The sequence below is a fragment of the Nylanderia fulva genome, unplaced genomic scaffold (assembly GCF_048542155.1).
Source record: "Nylanderia fulva isolate GAGA-0341 unplaced genomic scaffold, ASM4854215v1 Scaffold7, whole genome shotgun sequence".
Classification (NCBI taxonomy): Eukaryota; Metazoa; Arthropoda; class Insecta; order Hymenoptera; family Formicidae; genus Nylanderia; species Nylanderia fulva.
This window is the reverse complement of record NW_028190807.1, coordinates 1,211,912-1,236,153: the sequence shown is the minus strand read 5'-3', so window position 1 is coordinate 1,236,153 and position 24,242 is coordinate 1,211,912. Positions and strand designations below refer to the sequence as shown.

General features: G+C 41.3%; 2 protein-coding genes across 2 annotated transcripts; one reads left to right on the top strand and one right to left on the bottom strand.

Moving 5' to 3' along the window:
• The first annotated feature begins 390 nt into the window (after positions 1 to 390).
• On the top strand, positions 391 to 3,854 carry LOC114934645 (uncharacterized). Its single transcript, XM_029307337.1, has 4 exons — positions 391 to 641; positions 737 to 944; positions 1,475 to 1,971; positions 2,210 to 3,854. Exons 1-4 carry the CDS (start codon positions 391 to 393, stop codon positions 3,852 to 3,854), a joined length of 2,601 nt encoding a protein of 866 aa, XP_029163170.1.
• Positions 3,855 to 5,016: 1,162 nt separating this feature from the next.
• On the bottom strand, positions 5,017 to 12,418 carry Gsc (goosecoid homeobox). The gene is made up of 3 exons (XM_029307313.2): positions 11,397 to 12,418; positions 9,386 to 9,675; positions 5,017 to 5,427 (listed from the first exon to the last, which is right to left on the bottom strand). Exons 1-3 carry the CDS (start codon positions 11,869 to 11,871, stop codon positions 5,218 to 5,220), a joined length of 975 nt encoding a protein of 324 aa, XP_029163146.1. The 5' UTR covers positions 11,872 to 12,418; the 3' UTR covers positions 5,017 to 5,217.
• Between the last annotated feature and the right edge of the window lie 11,824 nt (positions 12,419 to 24,242).

Below are 24,242 nucleotides of genomic sequence, written 5' to 3'. Positions count from 1 at the left end.
CTCTGTGAATTCGCATCCGAAGCGTGGATCTGTACCGAACAAGGTATCATATCCCCGAACAGGGGATAGCTGTCCGGATTCTCAATCATGACGCTTAATAATATTATCATGAATTATATATATTATTCTCTTGCTTTTTTTTTATATATTGCAATATAAAATGCGCGTAGGTATTCTGCGAATTTTTTTATTTGAATGTACCTAGATGTTCAATTGGGCAATGACGTGTGTGTAAAAGTATTGACACATTCGCACGTCAGCTGCATCAAAATTGCGAAAACGTGATATGTTATATTGACACACAAAACTTTTCAGTTACACGCAATGTTAATATTAACTGCCGTACAAATTATGCCGTAAAGATCGCCGTTTTAATTCAGTTCGCGAAATATGGCGGAACCGGAGGTTCAAATTAAGGAAGAGATACATGAAAGCGAATTTCCGAGGGAGGTTACGACAGATACCGATGCAACGGAGGATGCAACAACGATCAAGACTGAAGTTACGAAACACGATTATGAGAGACCCGAACCAAGCTTGAATAAGGTCGGAGAAGAGAAGGAGAAGTCTTGGTTAGAGAGACGCGTGGAAAAGGGATGGCCCTACAAAGACGAAGAACCCTTTTGGCAATTTATAAAATCGTAAGGGACATCAGGATATTCGTGAATTTTTTTTCGATTGCAAATTTCTTACCTTTCACGCCAACATCAATGAATTTGCATAAAGCGTCGCGTAGATACACGGAGTTGAGGAGGGAAGACAAGCCGAGGACACTTTTATCCGATGTTGCGAGGCTGCCGGAAGACGCTGTTGAAGAGACACTTCCGCCTTACGAGTGCTTCCCGCTCGGCGGCTTTCAGCTTCAATCTCGAGCCGATCGAGCGCCGATCAGATTAGATCGATGCGGAACGCGAATCTGGAGAAGCATGAGAACGAGACAATCTGTTAGTAAAATAAATGTCGATTGCATTCACAGTTTGCGCGAAAATAATCCTCCACTTCGTTACATCTTTGCGCGACTAAAGTTTCAGTTGTGACGTCAGACGCGAGAAATAGACACGTGGAAAATTCTTAGATGCCATTTTTTCATGAAAAGATATTTCGATGAGACACTATTTTAGGTGGCTTTTCCTTTGACAGTCGATGAACAACCGTCAAATAATCGTGGTATCAGATTTTGTCACATCCGGAAGGACTGGGCCTAATATTTTACTATCATTTTACAGCTGTTGATTGATTATAAAGGGAAAAGGATAGTTTTCAAGGTATTTATTTTAAGAGCGCGCTAAAGCCATCTAAAGTGCAGTTTCATCGAAATATCTTTTTTAATTTCGAAATAACATCAAAGTATTTTTAATATGTATTTTCTCGCCTCTGACATTACAATTGTAACATGGTCGGCTAGAACAGAGCTAGAAGGCTTAAATAACAATATCACTTATCTTATAACGCGAATGCGTGATATTTTCATCAGACAAGGGCATTTCGAAGGAGAGGAAAAGTACCGAGGAGAACCGAAAGTGGGAAATGGCCGGGTGTGTGGCCTTGCGTTGCGCGAGATGAACTAAAGGGACGAGAGAAAGAAGGGCGAAGGAAGAGGCGAAGGGACTTTTTCCCTTGCGACCCGCGACCCGACGACGACGAAGTGGAGTCTCTTCTGCGCCAGGAACAGAGAAGAGATTTCGCGAATCGCAAAGAACTGGGCCACGTTCGCGCGCGAGTGCGATGCGCGGATCCCAAACGGGAATTGTTGGTGGATCGCGCGGTCGGCGAACGTCCTGGCTTGGTGGACGGCGATTACGTCATCGTAGAGTTCGAGGGACGCGACAGGCGGGTCTACGCCAACGTGGTTCTTCGCGGGTTAAAGGGCATGCATCTACCGGAACTGGGTCCGCTGCGAGAGCGCAGGAACACTTGGAAGTTTTGCCTCTATCAAGCGGTGGTGGCGTTATGTGCCAGAACTCAGCTAAGGTAATTTTAGCCTTCATTTTGTTTATTTGATTTTGGAAATATCTTTCGTCGAGGATACGAGAGTTGGAATCTTACGTTATTGGCGTTAGGGCTTCTACCGATACCGTGTTATCGATGTTGTATCTTATTCTATTGTTCGAAAGGGTTATATTCCCGTTTATTCATTAATAAATAAAAAAAAAATGAATAAATTTAGTCAGATTTGTCATCGCTTCGTCTGGTTCTTTGTGTACCTAAGATACAAGTACGCGTGGAGCGCCAATATCGATTACATGTACGACCTCGCCTGGACACTTTACACTCACATCGGCACGATTAACGTGAAGAGGAAGCAGCGTCTGGACGACGTCGTGGTGTACAACTACAAGTACGATATCGAGATAGAGCTGATTCAGGAGATGAGGGATATACCGGTGATACGGAACGTCGATTTCGACTACGAGGAGCGCGATCTAAGAAGACAGATCGCGTTACGCAGAAAGGATCCCCTGGAGGTCAGGGTGGAGCTCGGCTGTCGGAAGATGACGAATCTGGAATACGCACCTGTGCACGAGGAGACACGCGGGATCGAGGAGTGGTTCGACAAGTTGGCCGCGCGATATCGCGACTGCATCTTCCGCACCAGCAGATTCTCGCTGGCCTTCTGGCAAGACGGCCTCTTCTGGTACCTCTACAACCCTTATCGATGCGACGAGTTCGGCTGCTGGGACGACGACGGTCGCGCCTGCATCGTCAAATTTTGCTCCAAGGACTCGCTACGGAGGCACCTGATGATCCTCCTGTTGCGAGCCTACGCCTACCCCAAGATTCCGAAATCGAATCCAGATCGATCGGACACGAGCGACGAGGTCTCTTTCGACGTTCAGATCTTCCACGTCACCTTCCACCGCTGTCAGCTGCAGAATCTCGAGCTGCTGCAACGCGGCGCTCCTGTAAAAGAGCGTCCGACGGATCCTCCTCTCGAGATTGAAGAGGCGACCGATCTAGAGGAAGACGAAGAGGACGATCCTAAAGTCCCGAGGGAGAGAGTCGCGTGGTTGAAGCGTCGACGGGTCATTTGGGGCAGATGCGCGCCCCAATCGAGACGAAAGAACCGGGCCAAGGTCACCTTGAGCGGTGGCAAGGCGGCGAGATGGCATCAGTTCTACGTGGAGGAACCCAACAAGCTCTTCTCCCTGTGGGGCGAGATTCATATAACCGACCGTACGTTCGACGAGGCGAATCGGGGCATGCAGACATACGCTTGTTACGTGGTTTGTGCCGGAATGACCAGGATTATGGCGCCGGAATATTGGACCCCGAAGATCCTTGACGCGATCGTCGTCTGCGGGGACCGCTTTTATTCTCGCAGCAAGCGAGAGGCCGAACTTAGGTCCACCATGAGCGAGTACGCTCACGTGGGCTGCTGGAGCAGATACCTGTGCGATCGCTTCGAGATCGGCGGGATCCTGTTCGAGGCCAGGATGCTGCCGGCCATTTGCGGTCAATTGTACGCGAGATCGCGCGAGTGTCTACGAGAAACCGTGGAGCGACTGTTCGCCGAGCATCACTTTGGTATCCTGACGTGCGAGAGCGCCTGTCTCGGGCTCTTCAAGTTCTGCGGCGCGTATTACATGTGTGACGTCAACTCGTTCGGGCCGCCGCTTTTTCCGTACGGAAGCGGTGCCGCCTATCTTATGAGGGCCACGTGTCTCGGAGAATTCGTGATGGTGCTCGTGTTGACCATCGCCTCGCCCGAACGCAGCCGATTCACCCTAAATCCCGTGGAGATCCTCAGAATCGTCGAGATCGGTCCAGCTTACGAGTCTCGCGCGAGGATGGGTGAGAGAAGAAATCGCTTTGGGAGATTCGACGAACGGAGGAAGGGAAGAAATAAAAAGTAGAGTGCAGACAAGAGCTGAAATGATCATACATATGTAGAGTAATAATTAAAAATCTGATCGAAAACTGGGACCGCAAAATGAAAACGTGAAATCAAAAATTGAGGGAAAACTCTTTCTTTTTTTTTTTTTTTTTTAATATATATTTTGGCATATTTTAAAAATAATTTCTTGGTTACTTTGATCGATTCTAAATTCTTATTCGTTATATACGGAGAACCGTCGAGCGGAATTTTCGACGCAACCATTTTGAAATTCCTAAATTCCGGGATCGACGGGTTTTAATATTTATGCGTGAAGGAATCGAAGCTACGTGTAAACGTTTATATAAACGAGAATGTATTTTCCACAACAGCGACGCGATTTCAATAAGAAAACATTGTTGTAAAATCGTGAGTCACACGATAGCGCACGATAGTATCGCGGAATTTAAATTTTTCGCGATCTAAATGAACACCTCGCTGAGAATCTCTAATAAAAGTGACGCTGTGAGAGAAAACTAAAAAAAAAAAAAAAAAATATACTTTTCAGATAAGAGACCTCTTTCGGAGAGGATCAATGAAAATCAATTATTAAATTCAAAATTAATAAAGTAAAATAAATCCTCAACTTAATTTAATTTGATTTAATTAAGTTAAATTTATTTTACTTTCATTAATTGATATATGATTTGAGTTAAACCAAGAAATAAAGGTACATTTAAATCGCAAGGCAGCAATTAAATATTCGCGCGGGAGATGAAAAAGGAGGCATTGCGCGAAATTGACTTTGCAAATTAATTCTTTTAAATGATTTCATCATTTATAAAGTAAAATCGTTAAAATCCGTTTGGCTCTTATACTACAGCCCGTGATGAAATTTAAATTTATATTAAAAATTGTTAAAATATTCAGAATCGAGGTAGAAGGAAACATATACGGCGGATATGATTAATTTGCAAAACTTTCGAATAGTCGACTAGGATATACATACATATATGTATATATGTAAGGGTAGTATATACAAAATATATTCCTGCGTATCCCGGAATTGCCATTAATGTAACGTCATTATATATGGCAAAACTTACTTTTTTAAATAAAAGAGAGAGAGAGAGAGAAAGAGAGAGAATGTACCTTTTGCAGAGAGATGCGTCCGCGTGATGCAATGAGATGAAACGTCACTCTTCTTGCTCCGACGCAATAATTTATTTCGGTATCGTACACATCCATCGTTACTCATATTTACAGTGATATTTACAGCGCAATTACGTATATACATGCCGCCCCGGTCGTTGCTGAGAAATAAGGGCGCGGAAGTCGCCCCGGGACCTCCTGGTGTCGCGACACGCGAAATCGGCGCCTCGCCTAGTCTCGTAGTCGTCGCACTACGCGACCTCGAGATCGGAGCTGTCCGTGTCTTGCTCGAGCTTCTGCTGCTGCTGCCTGCTCAGGCTCAAACGATCGCCCACCATCACCGTCGCCGCGGCACCGCCGTCGTCGGCGCGCTGACGCTGCTCCAGCTGCAGCTTCCGCAGACGGTCCTGCTCCTCCCGTTTCTGCTTCCGCCACTTGGCCCGACGGTTCTTGAACCACACCTGAAACGAGCACGAGTTTCGACCGGGCGTGTTTAAATTGGGCAAAATTAACCCTTTATTCGCGCTAACGCAAAGTTAAACAATTCTGTTCAACGGGAGGGAAAAAAGATTATATGAAAGCGTGTAAAAAATATATCATTTTGTATGTTTTTCCATTTTATATATGCTACTTTTTACATTAATGTGAAACTGAACACTGACAGCTTGCATTAATAATGGATAAGAAAATCGTGTTGCTTGTGGAAGCGATGTGCAATAAAGGATTAATTTTTTTTATTCGCATAAGTGAATAATTCATGCAGAAATAAATAAATTATAGTACTCAAAAAGAAAGGTATACATACATGATATAAATAAATGACAAAGTATATATAATTACATGTTTTTCCAAAGTAAAGACGTTTTGAAACATCATTCACAATTACGGAATTAAAACGATTACATTTTTCAGGAAAAGTCGACAGAGACGACGGAGGTCAAATCTCCGGTGGGTGTAGAATTTTTTTAAAAGTCGTGATTATATATATGTATATATATGCAAGATACATGACACGCGCATACATGCATCAACGCGTACGCGAGAAAGAGATATTTATCTAATGAAGTAAGGAAAGACGCGCACATCAAATGAATTCCCGTCGCACTCGCATTCGTTCCTCACGCCTGTCTGAATCAATTCGAATGAAAACCGACAATCAATATTCCACCCCTACTCGCTCGCTCGTTTTGCTGCATTAGCTATTGTAATAGTCCGACCCTCGTTCACTTTAAAGAGTTCCTCGCGAACCGAGGATCTCGTAAACTCGTCACGGGAAATCGAATCCTCGAGAAATGTCCCAGCACTTGCCGACAGCAATTTTAATAATGATATCAATATTCCGAGATGTCGCATACTAATTAAATTCCAATCACCCGTCCATCTGTGTTTATACGTCGATCCGTTTCCGAATAAAATGCAATAGGGGCTGTAGTGTCTTCGCAAGACGTTGTTTTTTTCCAAGTCTCTATCCTCGGATCCAACATCGGAGTCGGAACACGATCTTGGAAGTACACAAAACAGTGTGCCTTAGGTTTTTCCTGACCCGTTCCTAGTTTTTTCTTTGTCCTCTTCCTCCGAGTTTCTACCACCGCGAACGCGCAGCACAAGAGTCGCTATTCTACTAATTCTGTGCAAACACCGTGAGTCTCTCGCTCCGAGAATCCCCGGTACCAGAACGCAGGTATATATGTTGTTCCAGTCTTTAAACACTCTCGAGACTCGGGGGACCTTCTCTTCTTTGGTAAAGCCGACGTGACGCGGGTGGTCCCACGCGCGAGTGTGTCGATGATTCTCTCACGTAGAGTCCGTGATTACTCGACAGAATCGTCAGGTGTCGACGAGCTATTTTACGACAGCTCGCAATCCCGTATTTCAAAGGATTGAGGAAGGTATACCAAATTGGGAAACTTTTGTGCCACAAAACCAATCATTATGCAACTTGACACAAACATAGTACGAGGTAAAATACAGACATAGTATGAAGAAAAATAACAAATCGAATGGTTAAATGGATATCGACAATGACGAGGAAGACAGAAATGGATGAAACCCTTCCATTCATGTAGCCAGCAAAGTTAGTTGCAGTGTTATTTGTAATGATCGAATCATTCACGAATAACGTTATCCTATTGCTAAAATAAGATTGGATGATGGTAAACCGCATTTTCTGCGTTTGATCAGGATCCAGTCATTTCGATTTTAATTAGATTATTTCTTCATATTTGACCTTAAACCATGTCTGTGTGAAGTTTAGTCACGATTGGTTTTGTACCACAAAATTTTCCTCATTTGATACACTCCTTTTTAAATCGACGGATTGATTCTGACTTATTTCGAAATAATTATGCGCCGAGATCGATCAGATATTTCGGATATTGATTTTAATTTATTTTAACATCGATTCGCAAACGAGTTAAATTGAAAGAGAAGTGAATCCCAAAGCGTTATCTGAGCGTCCCGAGCGGAACGAATGTTGAAACGTATTAAAAAAAAAAAAGGACCCTGCTTTTTTTAACCACTCTGCGCGTAATATAAAAATCACAGAGATTACAATATGACGCCCCTTATCACGGCAGATTGAGAAGCGAGGTCGTTAATTACTGAAAAAATAACACTCAATCGGCGACACAATGAACCGCGCGATTTTTATTGAAAGGCAAATTTATACGAAATTAAACGCGCGTTTAAAACACGCTCTCTCTCTCTCTCTCTCTCTCTCTCTCTCTCTCTACCCCCTGGTGGAAAGTACACCACACTTTATAGAGATTATAAATTGCACGCGCTATCCGACACACACGCATACACGCGTGCACTCACTCGTTGGCAGCAAAAGTGAGCGATCGCATGCATGTATATATAATTGAAGTAAACACATTATCGCTAAAGCTTTTAATCTAGCATGCAACTTGTTAGCTCAAGTCGACCGAGTGCCCCGATAAATACCCGCCGCGGTAAATTTTAATGGCCGCGTTAAAATATTATGGGCTTTTATGCATTAGGACGACAAACACCGACCGTTCCATCCCACTCACCGGAGGAACGAACGACGGCCGGCGCGCGAGAGCGCGTAGAGTTTGCCGACATTACATTACAAATTGTGCGTGCGGGACCCATCCGGGAACGGTCAATGTTTGTCAATCCGAAATCCAATATTCCGTTCACGGCTCGAGAAAGTAATTTGTCATCCGGTGGCGGCTTAAGCAGACACCGGCTGCTGCACGACGGTGTCTCGGCGACGCGATGCTGAGAGAAAAACGGTAGTCGGTTTTCTTGTTTTCGGAAGGTCGAGAAATATTGTCTCGATACACTTCTCCCTCGTTCTTCTTTTCGCTATACTAATATTTTCGTTTTTTAGAATTCATTTAATTTAACGATTCATTTTACTTCGGAGCGTGTGACAAAAATGCTAAAAGAGTATATCTCAATTAGATTTTATAGTGATTGAATAATGGGATTTTTTATTTGAATCTACATTTATTTTTAGTTAAAATTAACAAAAATAAAATTTAATTCGTTTAACTACCCGTCAGCAATCTGGATTTTAAAGCACAAGCAAATTTCCATTTTTTTCACAAATTGCTGTTCAAATTTCGCTTTATGTAGATAATTGAATTTAATATTTATTCTTCAAATTTATTGGATATTGTAATAGAAATATTAATAAATATAATCTAGAATTTTTTAAAGGATTTTTCAATATCTAGAACATAAAAATAATAAGGGGTGAACTTAAAGATCCAGTTTGCTGACGAAGAATTAATAGCAAATTCTGAAAGTAAAAAAAGAACAGAGGAGAAGAGGAAGATTGTTAGAAGACGTAAGACGTGAGAAAAATGGTTGAGCTATTGTTGACCGATTTTCATTTTTTTTTTCCAAACTACAGTCCAAATTTCGCTTTATATAGACAATTGAATTCAATATTTGTCTTTCAAATGTACTGGATATTGTAATAGAGATATTAATAAATAATCTAGAATATTTTGGAGAATTTTCTGATTGTCTATAGAACATAAAAATAATAGGGGGTGAACTTAAAGATCCAGTTTGCTGACAAAGAATTAATAGCAAATTCTAAAAGTGAAGAACAGAGGAGAAGAGGAAGATTGTTAGAAGACGCCGTAAGACGTGAGAAAAATTGTTGACTCATTGTTGAGCAATTTCTATTTGTTCCAAATTGCTGCTCAAATTTCACTTTATATAGATAATTGGGTTTAATATTCGCCCTCAAAATCTCTATTGGACATTACAAGAGATATTAATAAATAATCTACACTTTTTTCAAGAATCATTCAATATCTGGAACATAAAAATAATAAGGGGGTGAACTTAAAGATCCAGTTTGCTGACGAAGAATTAACAGCAAATTCTGAAAGTGAAGAAAGAACAGAGAAGAAGACGGAAGAAAAATTGTCGACCCACCTCGATTCTCTCCTCCTTGAGGTCGACCTGGAGGGCCAGTTGCTCGCGCAGGAGCACATCGGGATAATGCGTCTTGTCGAAGGTGGCCTCCAATTGTTCCAGCTGTTCCTCCGTGAATATCGTTCGGTGGCGGCGTTTTCGCTTCGCCATCGGGCCCATTCCCGGATTATTCGGATTTATCTGATAAGGATGGCCGGCGTGATAGAAGGCCGGCTGTCCGTGAAGAGAAACGCCGGCGGCGGCCATCGCCGCGACGTATCCTCCGGGATACAAACCGGGATATGCCGCGGCTGGAATCCAAAAAGAGAAAGAGGGAAATTAAAAAAAGAAAAAATACGATAATGAAATTTAACCCGCGCGTTTCTCTGTCTTTGAAAACTTCTCATTACAAATCCTCATTATCAAATCGTAATCCACTGCTGCGCATGCGACGCCATGAATGATAAAGATTATCCGCGAGCCGCGCAACGCAACATTTGAACTTTGCGTCGCATTAAAAATTCAAACGTCCATTCTCGTTCGCGATTATAACATTAGGGGAGACTGGGATCGATTGTAAACGGTGGGGATAACAATCGCGATAATTCGGGCTACAAATTGATGCAGCGAGACAAAAGGATTACATCCTTCGCTCTATTCGCGTACGAACGAATTTTTTTTTTTTTTTTTTCGAACTAAAAATGCAAAGAAATTACGCGACAGACAGATTCGAACACTCGTGCCCCTTGTCGCGATATTCCAATTCGTCGTCATCCCCCAACCCCATTCACCCGTGTTTAGGATAAAAAGGTCGCCAGGAGCGGCCGCCCCACGTCCCGGAGGACGTTTTACTTTAAAATCTCGAAGAAAGCTGCTTAAACGCGACGTTGCGTATGAAAATGTGGGGACGGTAAAAATTTCTGCTTTTACTTGCAGCGCGTTTTCGCTCGCTCTCTCTTTCTCTTTCGCATCTGCATGCTTTCTTTTCACGCTCTTCCGCAGCGGGATTGCACAAGGAGCTAGATCGTTCATGCATGATCGAAACGGATTGCGGATTTCATCTCGCGTATCCCCAATGCGAGAAAGAGAGAGAGAAAGAGAGAGCTGGGAATTTTCCTTGAGGGAAAAATACTTAAAACCCCCGCGGGCATATAAAGAAAGGTTTCGCACCGAGTCTCTTAGGATTTCACGTAGGGTCTTCCATCTTTGCAATGTAAATTGTTACAAACGTCTCCCTTACGTCGGACAAGCACGTACATTTGACAACACCTACAACAAATTCATAGAACCCGAACAAGGAGATTCGATGTCGTAAAAACGATGTAAATGATTCACAACTCGTGAAGAGCAAACATTTCAAGATTATTTGTTGCCTGATTTTGAATGTCATTTAAAGATGAAGATGAATATATATGATAAGCGAGATTAATTATGGCAAAATTAATTCAAGTGTAAAATAACAATCTCGCATTATTAATTGAAATTGTCAAAATAAAATTGTGCCTTTTTTGACAACTCTAATCATTTTTCAGATTCAAAGTTAAATTATATCGATTTACGTTAGAAGAGCGGTTCGCCAATTTATTTACGAAATACATAAAAATAAAAATGTTCCATAAACACTTACACGTGGCCGACATTCGAAAAGAAGTCTTTTGTGAGTGAAGAAGAATATATTATTACTTTCCCAAGTTTGAACACGAGACTCGATTGAACGAACGGGAATCTACAATCGCCGCAACTTTGATCGAATAAAGTAGAAACGCGTTAAGAAGCTTACGCGTGGGGTTTACTCCGACAAATGACGTTAATCATAATTTCACGCTCAAGTGGAAGAAGAAAGGAAAAAACTCGGGCGCGACACGCGAAAAGTCTCGAGGGACACGTCTTGTGAAAGCCGCCTAAAAGAAGTCTAAAGGATTAGCAGTGGGTCTCTTAAGCGGTCTTCGCGGCCTCTTTGGACTCTCGGGACACCTTCTCGAAAGGAGTCACAAGAGGGGCGGTAGAAAGGAAGCTAAATTACTACCCATACCGAGAAAATCCGCCGAGGTGAACGCCAAGTGATGCAGCTGCTGCTGCAGGGGATGGATCGTCCGGCTGGCGGCGGACTCGATCGTCTCCGGGGTCTGGATCGCGGACGCGGCGACGGAAGTGGTGGTCGTGGGCGCGATGACGTTGCCGATCGGTCTGGGCGCCAGGATGCTGTCGATGGTGAAGAGCGACGTGGGGGACGAGAGGGTGGAGGCGGAGGAACCACCCGGTCGCGAGGGCACCGAGGACTCGCGAGGGTTCCGCGGACTCCTGGCGTCGCTCGTCTCGCTCCCGTTGTTGCGCCTCGTCGTCGCGACGATGTGATTCTGACCGCCCGCCTCGGGCGAGTAGCTGTATAGGTAGCTATTGTGGTGGCCGTAGCCGGATATACCGGGACCATCGTGGAGCGGACTCGACGGCTCTGTCATGGGCGAGCGGGATCTCGGCGAGTCGCTCGCATAAGTGCTCTCTACCATGTTACGGGGTTCGCACAGGTCGGATCGCTGTTTATGATTATTGTGTTTATTATTGTGTACGACGCGAGGTTTGGCTTTCCTAGTTTAGATCTGGACCCGGCAACGGGTTACGTCTTCCCTCGCATCGTGAAAGTTCCCAAAGTTCCCGAATTCCCGGTCTATCTCCTTTTCCTAGATAAGGATGAGACGATGCGTTTGCGCGATCCTGACGTCGCGTAAGGACAGAACGAGGCTCCTCCCTCGTGGATGATCGGTCATCGACGTCCCGTCGGCGCTCAACATCAGAGGCGAAGAGTCCCTTAAGGAATAAGGAAGGGTTTCTCGACCGCACTTTTATTCCACTGCCTCCTCGCGGTTAAGCCGTCGCGGCGTGATCCGATCGCGCCTAGCGTCGCGGACACAAAGTGACATCTCCCCGATAAAGGATATCCGTGGACTAGCCATAGCGGTGCCGCGTGGTCCGCGCTTCCTTCCTGCCCTTCCCGGTCCTCGCTCGCGCCACAACCACCGACAAAAGCCACCCCCGTGGCCCGGAGCCGCGCCAGCCGCGTCGGTGGCGGATAGAGAGACACCCTCGGCTGCCGCGTCGGGTTGGCGTGCGTGGTCCGCGATCGGGGCGTGGCTCTATCTGGCTCCATCCACTTTTCCACCACCCCATTTCTCCCTTCGAGCGAGAACGAAGTGCCCGTGAGAGTGCGTGAGAGGGCGTGAGAGAAAGAGAACCGAGGACGACGACGACGACGACGACGAGGATCGCGTCGCGACGTTCAGGGGTGGGATGCTGCAACAGACATGCGAGGGAGAGAGAGGCGAGCGACATATTTGCCGATGCATATTACCGGCCGAATCTCTCGCCCTCCCTCGACCCTTCTCTCCAGCCTTAAACACACAATCGAACAGAGGAGCTTATATTTTCAAACCGTCTTAAATTTATACTTTTACTCGAGGAAGCGTTCTTCGGGGGCTTCGTAATTTCTTTACCTTGGAAAAAAAAGGATGCATTTAAGATGGAACGAGAAGCTCTTCAATTTTATTACTTCGGTTATTAACGGTTCCTGTTCACTTGTTGGTATAGATAGTTGCACAATTTGAGAATGATTGTACGGAATTTTGCAGTGTTTTCAGGATGTTGACTTTATGATGACTGTCTCTGCGTCGAAAAAGAAAAAAAAAGAAAACACAATTTTTCCCGCTTATTCCGCAAAACTAATGTGGAAAATGTGAAGCTGCGGATTCGAAATTCAGCGACACCAGTATAGAGCGTCCATACCATATAATTTCACTGATCGTTAATACTCTTCCGATTATTATAATATACAATATATATCTCCCTCTTTACGCGGCTTTTGCTATCACATATTAATAAATGTCGCATTGATTCGTAATCTTAAATAATCGAATCGATTTGTCGATGTTACGGGATCAAACAGCCAACGCAAACACCAATCCGGACGCGATGAACCCCACGCGGAAGCTCAGGCGTCGGTAGATCTGGATTATGGCGGTTGCGCGCGGCCAAAGAGAGACGGAGAGATAGAAGGAGAGAGGGAGAATCCTCCTGACCCCTCCCATCCCCCTCGTGAGAGAACCATATCTACCTACCTAGCGAATCCGCGCGGATCTGTTCAATTATTCAAATCCCGGCCAATGCGTCCGTATTAATAACATAAAACCGTTGTAATGTGCATTGACTGTCGTCCTCTCGCGTTTTTGCCCCCTCGAGAAGAGGCACGATAGGGGAGGGAGACGCAGCATCGGAGATCGAGCGTGAAAAAGCTTTTCTCTCTCTCCCCGGGTTGGGGTTGCTACTTGGTACTTGGACATTATTGTAAGTGCTCTCCCCTACGAGGCCCCACCCCACCCAGTGCGGTCCATTCGGGCGCAGCGAGATCCACGCCGGGCTTAATCCTAATCCGTACGTTAATCGTACGCCCGATCCGGCGAACCGGATCCCACATTCTGCGCGATATCTCTGTGTGTGTGTGTGTGTGTGTGTGCGTATTATATCCCTGGCTATACCTACTACTTATCTATACCTACCGGTTTTAGGCCGTTGTCGGAACCAGAAGACGTTAGTGGCGCGCACGCGAGAGTCTGACAAGAGGGAATCTTGAAGAGGAAGGGAGGAATCCGCCCTCCCTTTCTTCTTCTGCAACTCCGAAATGCTCCATTGTGCTCGCGTACGTCGTGAATTTTATTAGCGACCGAGATCATCGGCGAGAACCGGCCATCGCGCTAATATATCTCTTGATCTGCTGATGGTCTTTTTGCGATTTTCAAAGAGAGAGAGAGGGAGAGAGAGAGAGAGAGCAAATTGTTGAGAGACGAGAAATGGTAAACGGAATTAAACGGGTTTATTTTGAAATCGGCGCTCGCGTATATTCTTTATTCCGACGAAGCCTCGAAATGTCATGAATTATGAATGAGATATGCTTCCCGGAAAAAGAAAGAGAGAAAAGCGAGAGGTAACCAAGTTAAATAAGTTTACTCTTGTACAGAGAGCGGCGGAAGTCACGCTGTTTTGAATACATAAAATGAGTTTCGATCGAGAGTATACGCGAGCGCGGATATGCATAAACTGTAAAATCAAAATATTGTATCTCGCGATATCGCACGAATTTTTCGATGCAAAGTTTCTCTTTCCCTCTCTCTTTCTCATTTCGTTCGGATCTCACTTCATTCGGATTTCTCACTTACAATCAGAACAGTAGCTTCGGTATAAGAGAAACTAGAACTCCCCAGAAGACTTTGGGTTTGTTTTCTGTTCCTGCACTAATAAACTAGTGCACACTGGTGCAATAAGTTAGAGTGAGACAAAATATACTTGTCTCATTCTAACTTATTGCACCAGAATGCACTAGTTATTCATTAGTGCAGGAACAGAAAACAAATCTTTTATTTCAGCCGCAATGTAGAACAGAAGTATACAAGCAATTCCTTCAAAATCTCGTCCATTAAGCTGTGGAATGGTTTGCCTCGGTCAATCTGTAACGCAGGAACGTTGACCACTTTCAAGGAAAGACTCTATGCGCATTTATTATGCATTCAATGTTAAATAGATCCTAATTATATCTTATGCCTCATTTCTCTGGCATATCCTGAAGCTGAATGTCCTCCAATTACTTAAATTCAGTCCGAGCAGACACTATGAATTGCTACATATAGGAATAATCAAAACTCTATGTGAACTGAACTTTATTTGTAGAAACGAACTCAATAAAACACACAAACACTCATATACATCAACAAGTTATTTGCATCTAATATAGTTAATGTATATTTTTAATTTGTAAGGAAATATCTATATATCTAATTGCGCTTGAAGGGACATGTCCCAGAGCGCTAAATAAATGTAGCTTTCTCTCTCTCACTCTCTCTCTCTCTTTCTCTCTCGGCGGTTTCTTCGTAAAAGATTACAATTTCCCCGACGATCACGGGGGGATGAATCCTCGGCGCTAATACAGCGACAATACAGATGTTTTCGCGTCTAAGCGGCGTGCTAAGTGGATCTCGCCCCTTCGCTCTCTCTCTCTTTCTCTCTCTCCCTATCTCGCTCCCTTCCTAAATAAAGACGAGAGAATGCACTGAGAAAAAGCACCCGCCCGCATCGATATTCTTAAAGGCATACCGCGGGGTGTCGACCTTTAGATCCGATACCTGGTTCTCCCGAGGTTTCTCCAAGCATCTCACAGAACTCACAGAACTCGCAGAACTCGTTAGTGTCGGTTACACTTGACTGCGTGCCTTCCTGCCTTCCTGCGAAGACCGGCCGAATTGATAATTGAAAGAAAGTAGATATTCGTGCATTCGTTATTGAAGTATTCAGGAGCTGGCTTCGCTGTGAATGAGAACCGGGGAACTTTGCAGGACGTCCCTTGTTGATAGGTATCGTGCGGCGGGACGAATAGCGGGACATTGTTGAATTCGCATTGATCGGTGCCCGTTGAGCGATTCTTCCGAAATTTCACGCTCGTTTAACACTTGGACTTTAAAAAAGGCGAGACGAGACAGAAGGAGAAAAAGAGAGAAGGAGACAGCATTTAAATAAGAAGCTTATTATCAGCTGTTAAACGTCAAATTCAAAATTCTCTAATCGCGGAAACATTCGTAACTTAATTTGCGAGTAGCAAAATTCTATACTTTTATAAATTAGATCTTATATAATTGTGAATATTATGCAATTTATTTCTTGTAAAATAGTGTACAAGTTTAAAAATATGAAAATATGTTTAGACGAGAGATAAATGTAACTCGGTATGTTTTTGCCTTGTTAATTCTTTGTTATCAGCTGTTCAGTTTATTACCAGCTGTTAAATTCAAAATTCTCTAGTCGCAGAAACATTTGTAACTTTATTTGTGAGTAGCAAAATTTTATACACTTTTATAAATTAGATCTTATCTAATTATGAATATTATACAATTTATTTTTGTAAAATAGTGTGTAAGTTTAAAAATATTAAAATATGTTTAGACAAGAGGTGAATGTAACACGGAATGTTTTAGCCTTGTTAATTCTTTGTTAGTTTACAGATTAAAGTAAAAATACAGAAGGGATATGGTCTTATGTGGTATAAAAAGATTATACTAATAAATGAGATTATGATATATATATATATATATATATATATATATATATATATATATATATACAAAAGAAAGTGTTAATTCTTTGTTATTTTACAGATTAAAGTAAAAATACAGAGAGAATATGATCTTATGTGATATAAAAAGATTATACTAATAAATGAGATTATGTTTATATATATATTTATGTATATATAAAAGAGAGAAGTCCCACGAGTCTATACTTTCCGCAAATTATAGTTGCGTGTGAATGTGTTTCGCAAAATTAATATTATCACGCTTCATTGCATCCCTGCGGCTCTTAATGCAAAGCGCAAATATTGTTCCTTCGCCGCGGTATTCCCTCATACTCATATACACTCATGCGCATATTTCAAAGGATGCCGAATTTCAAAGGATGAAAAGGAAGACGAAGGGAGAGAGAAAGAGATAAAAGAGCGTGTCTTAATCTATCCGACCCAAGTCCGTTGCGTTGTTCCATAAGGATTAGCGTAGTCGATTATAGTTCTCCGTAAATATTTGCCTTTTTCTCGGGATCCACACGGGCAGACCGATGTTTTTTCTCCTTTTCCTCCCGGTAAAGGACTCTCGACCATTCATAAAATCGTAACAGCCGAGTATCGAAAATGCGCGGGATATCCCGAGAATAATCATTTAGCAGCTGCGATCTAAGATAATCTAATGTCAAGGTGGTGAAACCTTCGGAATTTAAAAAAGATCCGTGCACACGTATTTTCATAAACGTCCGCAGGATTTTTTCCAGGAGAGGGTACGTATAATAGTAAATTTTTTCCTCAATTTTTTAAATTCAAATGTTTCATATTACATCCAGATTTATTGCTCTTTATTGGTCTGCGTGAACTTAAATATTTTAAATGTTTTGTTATTTTCATTCTTTTATGTATTAAATATACAAATAAATTCCAGTGTTTATTCAAAAGGAGAGTAAAAACTTCATTTTTTACTGATTCCAAGGAGGAGGCGAAAACCCATGCATTTCTTTTAACAAAATTGACTCGCGCAAAAAATCCCAAGATATATAACGCGACTTTTGAATCGCAAAGAAAATTAATTTCATTCTCGAGAAAAAATATACATATACTATTACACAAATCGATGCTTGATTGCCGCGAGGCTGCATCGGAGGAACCGCCATCGGAAACGAAAATTCGGGCAGGTCGTTGAGCGAAATACGCACAGCTAAACAAGGGTGTGCGCGCACATATCTTATATATACATACGTATGTGTACATGTACATTATAGATATGCGCGAGACGAATAATTGTACGCGTTCGCGCGCGACGATGCGCAACGATCTCAAATTTATTGGCATGCACGTTAATTACTTTAATTATTACACCGCTGTCAAAGGCTGATCGGAATACAAAGGAAGTTTATTCGACGCTGAACTATGTTTGCATCGCCCCGAGTCACCAATCGCCAATTAATTTTCCATAATTGGACGGACACGTTGCCGCAGCGCAGCTCTACACTCCTTGACGCTCGTTCCACGCGTGCACACACACGCACATATATTTTATATATATAATATACGTACACATATATATTTATATATATATGTATACATATATTTTATATATATATATTACCGCTGGAGTACCTGGTGCCCCACGCACACGACTCTGCTTAAAACGCGTCGCAACCAGCCGCCGGCCACACCGCCGTATTTTCACCAGGGAACCAATTAACAGTTTTCACCTATTCCTTTTCAGGTGACCGAGCGTACGAAAAAAAAAAAAAAAAAAAAAATCGAAATAAACGCTGGGAACGCGAGGGATGGAGAGCGAGCGAGCGAAAAAAATAGCCCGGCCGAAACCTCGGCGCCGCCGGAAAAATCAACTCTCCGGTCTTGTGTCGAATACAAATTTTTTCGATGTCGACGACGCCATTAAAATTGGGCTCGATACTCGCCTGGCAAATAGAGCGTTTTCTGACAAGCGACAAGCGTAATTAGTCGTTGCCGTAAGGTACAGATGAATTCGGGAAAAAAAAAAAAAAAAAAAAAATGAAAAAATACGCGAAACATCGTCAATTTCGTTCGGGTGTAATTTGTGATTTATTTAATAATGGCATGTGCAGATTGCAGCCGATGTAAAATCTTACTTTTCAATTTTTGTACCCATTAACAGAATCCTAATGAGAAACGCTATACTGAAATTGGAAAAATTGGAAAAAAAATGTATTCCTGCGATGAAATATATCGCTTCGTTCGACGAAATTGCTTCCGCCGTACGTTTAACGAAGCGAACAAATATATAAATGAATGAACGGATAAATAAATAAGTAAACAAATAAATAAGTACTTAACGCAGCCGTGTAAGGGCTCCCATTCGCAGCCTAAGGGGTGGAAGCCTTTTAAAGCCGTTTCGCGACGGATTCCGCTAAGTGATACCAATAACTCGGTGGGCTAACAACGGGACCGTATACTCTCTTCAGGATTCGACGGAGGATAAACGGAGGACCGCAATCCCGCGGGATGTTATCTAATCCCGCTGGATTTGTTGATTCTGCGTCTTGCGCCCGGCGAAAGCCCGATGAGGTTTTCGTGTAGCAACGGGATTACCCCTATTTTACCGCGACCTAAACTCACCCCGAATGCCGTCTGTCAGGCATTGCGGAAACGCGACACGTCGCGCCGAGGGATCTCCACACATCCTTATTTGTCGCTAAACACCCCTATCTCCACCCTTATTTCCTCCCTCCTTTTCTCGCCCCGTATACGTAAGAGCGATTTTCCGTTCGACGCATTAACTTATCATCGTAAGTGCATAATAGTATAATAACATTGTACCGAGTATTATTGCGGCGCATAATACAATGCTATTGTACGACGGCATAATAATTAAATCCGAAGGTGTGAGTTAATAGTCACAATAGCAAATAGCCTAATTGGAGATGATAGCGGCATTATGCGCCCGATAAAGGACAGATACTTTAATGTTTCAAAATCTAGGGTAGATTCTCTAGACGCAAAAGATTTTTTCCATATGCGGTAGAAAATTCAGAAATACATTTATATTTCCAAATGTAGAAAAATGATACTGCTATTTTATTTCTCGATTAACTAAAGCCTCACTATACACGTCATTTATCGTTAAATAATCTTTGCAGCTTTCATTAAAAAAAGACAGATAAAACATTTTTTTCGAAATTGTTTGTAGAATTGATCACACCCCCTGGAGATATTTTTATATAATCTGGAGATTATATAAATCAAGAACGAGAAAATCGATTATTCGTTTAAAATATATTTCAAAATCTAGAGTAGATTCTCTGTACGCAAAATATATTTTCATGCGCTATAGAAATACATAAATAATATATTTCCAAACGCAGAAAAATGATACTCTATAATATTTTATTTCTCGATTAAATAGTCTCACTGTATACGTCATTTATCGTTTAATCTTTGCTGTTTTTCATCGGACAGATAAAAACATTTTTTTTTTCGAAATTGTTTACAGAATTGATCACACCCCCTGGAGACATTTTTCTATAATCTGTAGATTATATAAATGAAGAGCGAGAAAATCAATTATTCGTTTAAAATATATTTCAAAATCTAGAGTAGATTCTCTGTACGCAAAATATATTTCCATGCTATAGAAATACATTGATAATATATTTCCAAACGCAGAAAAATGATACTCTATAATATTTTATTTCTCGATTAAATAGTCTCACTATATATACGTCATTTATCGTTTAATCTTTGCTGTTTTTCATCGGACAGATAAAAACATTTTTTTTCCGAAATTGTTTACAGAATTGATCACACCCCCTGGAGACATTTTTCTATAATCTGGAGATTATATAAATCAAGAGCGAGAAAATCGATTATTCGTTTAAAATATATTTCAAAATCTAGAGTAGATTCTCTGTACGCAAAATATATTTCCATGCTATAGAAATACATTGATAATATATTTCCAAACGCAGAAAAATGATACTCTATAATATTTTATTTCTGGATTAAATAGTCTCACTATATATACGTCATTTATCGTTTAATCTTTGCTGTTTTTCATCGGACAGATAAAAACATTTTTTTTTTCGAAATTGTTTACAGAATTGATCACACCCCCTGGAGACATTTTTCTATAATCTGGAGATTATATAAATCAAGAGCGAGAAAATCGATTATTCGTTTAAAATATATTTCAAAATCTAGAGTAGATTCTCTGTACGCAAAATATATTTCCATGCTATAGAAATACATTGATAATATATTTCCAAACGCAGAAAAATGATACTCTATAATATTTTATTTCTCGATTAAATAGTCTCACTGTATACGTCATTTATCGTTTAATCTTTGCTGTTTTTCATCGGACAGATAAAAACATTTTTTTTCCGAAATTGTTTACAGAATTGATCACACCCCCTGGAGACATTTTTCTATAATCTGTAGATTATATAAATGAAGAGCGAGAAAATCGATGATTCGTTTAAAATATCGCTCGCTTTTACGTACTTAATCCCTGGACGTTTACGTACGGCGTTCGCGGTTACATCGAAGGGGATGGTCGATTGAGGGGTGAGTCGACCAGGGGGTGGTTGCGAAGGAAAAAAAGATGCGGATTCTTTCGCAGATTCGCGCGTAAACGGGAGATAAATATTCTCTCGTCACAGACCGATGGCGCGATAAACAAAGATGTGCTCCGGCCGTTCCCACCCTCCTCGTGGAACCGCGCAGATTATTCTATTACACGTTACGTAAACACCGAGAGCACAAACGGACGACGCGGTACCCCCAGAGCGGAGTTCTCTCTCTCCCGTTCTCTCTCTCCACAACCTCCGGTGCACGTTGCTGTTTGCTCTGAAAATGCGTTATTGTTTCACCGCGATAAAAAATTCAACGTTTGGATAATTACATCAGACCTGATCGATCGACAGTCGGGGGAAGGGACCACCGAGAGAAAGAGAGAGAGAGAGAGAGAGAGATGGTAGCCCCGAGCGACTTTTCACTGGGTTACTGACTTACTTAGTCCGCCTGTTTCTCTGTCGAGCGCGGCGTAAAAAAATATGAGAAAAGGAAGGGTGGATTTCGCGGTTTAACGATCGATCGATCGGTTTCAAGATGGAGGTGTCTCGCGATTCTTTCCTTTTTTCTTTGACCTTATTTATATTTTCAAGATGTGTATATAGCGGGAGAAAAGTCGAGAGTATCGCGTACTTTTTCTATGCAATAATCTACTTTAGGAAATGTTCCCTCGTTCTCTTCCTCGCAAAGTTTTAATAATGGAAGATTGCAATTAAGCGTTTTCATTTTCTCAATATTCAAATGATTTTGTTTCGTTTATACAGTCCCTAAGAACCTATTTCTGATAAGTCATATTATGTATAGGGTGATATCTAAATAAGTGGGAAAAATTGTGGATGATGCTTTTTGCCGAAAATTAAGAGAAACATATATTTTTCTCAAGAGAGAGGTAAAAATGAAATTAATTTTTTTCAATTAAAAAAATGAAACTTGCTGAGAATATTTTCCACTAATAAAAAGGATATTTATATTTTTAATATTTTCTTGATTTTCCTGCATCGTTATAAGGGGATGAAACCAACAACCCCTATTTAATTTTTTGTTTCGTTTATACAAACTCTAAGAGTCTATTTCTGACAAGTCATATTATGTATAGAGTAATATCTAAATAAGTGGGAAAAATTGTGGATGATGCTTTTTACCGAAAATTAAGAGAAACATATTTTTCTCAAGAGAGAGGTAAAAATGAAATTAATTTTTTTCAATTAAAAAAATGAAACTTGGTGAGAATATTTTCCACTAATAAAAAGGATATTTATATTTTTAATATTTTCTTGATTTTCCTGCATCGTTATAAGGGGATGAAACCAACAACCCCTATTTAATTTTTTGTTATCTTTAGAGTACAACTTTATAAAACTCTCCTTTCTCGTAAAGCATACATTTATCATTTCATTTTGAACTTGTGTTTTTGAACACACAAATATATAAAAAAGTAAAACTCTTCTTTCGAACGTACTGGCAAATATTATTTATTAAATCACAACGTTTCGACCCTTCCTTGAGTCCTTATCAAGTGATCTAGATATACATAGAGAAGAAATACAGTACAGAGATTAATACAATAAAAAAATTACTTCACTTAACAATATTACAAAATAATAAAAAAAAAGCGAAACATACTTGTGAAAATAAAATTATAATTTTAAGATGTCAAGAACGAACATAGTATCGGTTTGCCAACACGTCAAGACTCTTAGACAAGTTATGAGAGACTAAACGACCTTTATTATTTTGTCGTAGATATTACTTAAATTGTCGGTATCCTTTTGTAAGTTAATAGCGTTAATATTTTTCTTAATAAAAAACATTTCAGCGATTTCTTTTTTTCTTACGTGTTTTTCACTGTGCAAAATAACCGGCGAAGTTCAGTCAAAATCGTGATCGAATTCAATTTTCTGTTTGCTGATAACTGATAAATTACAATTAATTTCGTAAACTACTTCAGTCTTTTTATCTGTATTTCTTCTTTATGTATATCTAGATCACTTGATAAGGACTCAAAGAAAAGTCGAAACGTTGTGATTTAATAAATAATATTTGCCAGTACGGTCGAGAGAAGAGTTTTACTTTTTCAAAAATAATAAAATATAAATAAAATAATAAGATATAAATAAAATAATTGTCCGATGCATGACACGTTGCAATCATTACAATTAATTTCGTAAACTACTTCTATCTTTTTATCTGTAGACAGTCTATCCTTGCCGAGTGTAATTAAATGATTCGGTTTTTTAAAAATATGTTTTACAAATATACAGGGTGTCTTAGAATTACCGTATCACACGTTAATGGGAGATTCCCGAGGCGATTTTTCCTCGACAAAAATGTCCAATAATTTTCGAGTTATAAATGATTGAAAATAAAATCTCTTTTGTAAACTAAGCCTTGTAAAAATAAATTATTAACAAAACTGCATTTTTTAATTAATTTCAGGTAAAATTTACTTTAATAGAATTTTAATTCAAGGCTTAGTTACAAAGATACACGATTTCAAAAATTGGAAACATAAAAAAAACGATGACCTTTCTCTCGACATTTTCGCTGAGGAAAAATCGTCTCGAAATCGCCTCAGGAATCTCCCATTAACGGTGTGATACGGTAATTCTGGGACACCCAGTATAAGTCGCAATTTTTAAGACGCTTTGGGGATGCACAAGAACTGTTGAACTCCCCCGAATCTCCGAGTTTCTCGAAGCTCATCCCGCTTGTCCATCCGCCCTCGCAGTTGGCTTCTTCTACATCCCGAAAAACACATTCTACTGGCAGCGCGGTCTACATATCCCGCGGATCAAGCGAAAACGGAAAAATCCGAAGGGAAAGCGAGGAATCACTCTACTTTTTCGTGGGGTCATCGGTGCGTGGCAGCTGCGGATCCTTTCTCGAATCTCTTTCCTTTCGCGTATTCTCTCCTTTCTTCTTCGGCGGACAAACCGACAGGCCCGGTATTTCCCGGTAATCCCTTCGAGGAAGAGAAGGGCGATCATCGGAGGGAGAGGGATGAGATTGAGGGGTTGAAAAAGGAGAGGGAGGGAACGATTCTCGCGCGCGCAGAAGCGGAAGAAACGAGGACGACCCTCGCGCTGTTTGCCTTTTATTAAACTCTTGTTAAACGCCGCCTTTCTCCGCACACACAATTGAATCGGCAAAACAGCGAAGATAATGCCCCTACCGTGTACGCCCGCAGCAGCCCAGAAGAGAGAGAGAGAGAAAGACTCACCG

Coding starts and splice junctions, on each gene's coding strand:
- Gsc (XM_029307313.2), bottom strand. CDS start 11,871: ATGGTAGAGAGCACTTATGCGAGCGACTCGCCGAGATCCCGCTCGCCC. Junction 9,676..11,396: donor CACCTCGGCGGATTTTCTCG/GTATGGGTAGTA, acceptor TTTGGATTCCAG/CCGCGGCATATCCCGGTTTG. Junction 5,428..9,385: donor TCAAGGAGGAGAGAATCGAG/GTGGGTCGACAA, acceptor TGCTCGTTTCAG/GTGTGGTTCAAGAACCGTCG.
- LOC114934645 (XM_029307337.1), top strand. CDS start 391: ATGGCGGAACCGGAGGTTCAAATTAAGGAAGAGATACATGAAAGCGAA. Junction 642..736: donor TTTTGGCAATTTATAAAATC/GTAAGGGACATC, acceptor AGCGTCGCGTAG/ATACACGGAGTTGAGGAGGG. Junction 1,972..2,209: donor TGTGCCAGAACTCAGCTAAG/GTAATTTTAGCC, acceptor TGTGTACCTAAG/ATACAAGTACGCGTGGAGCG.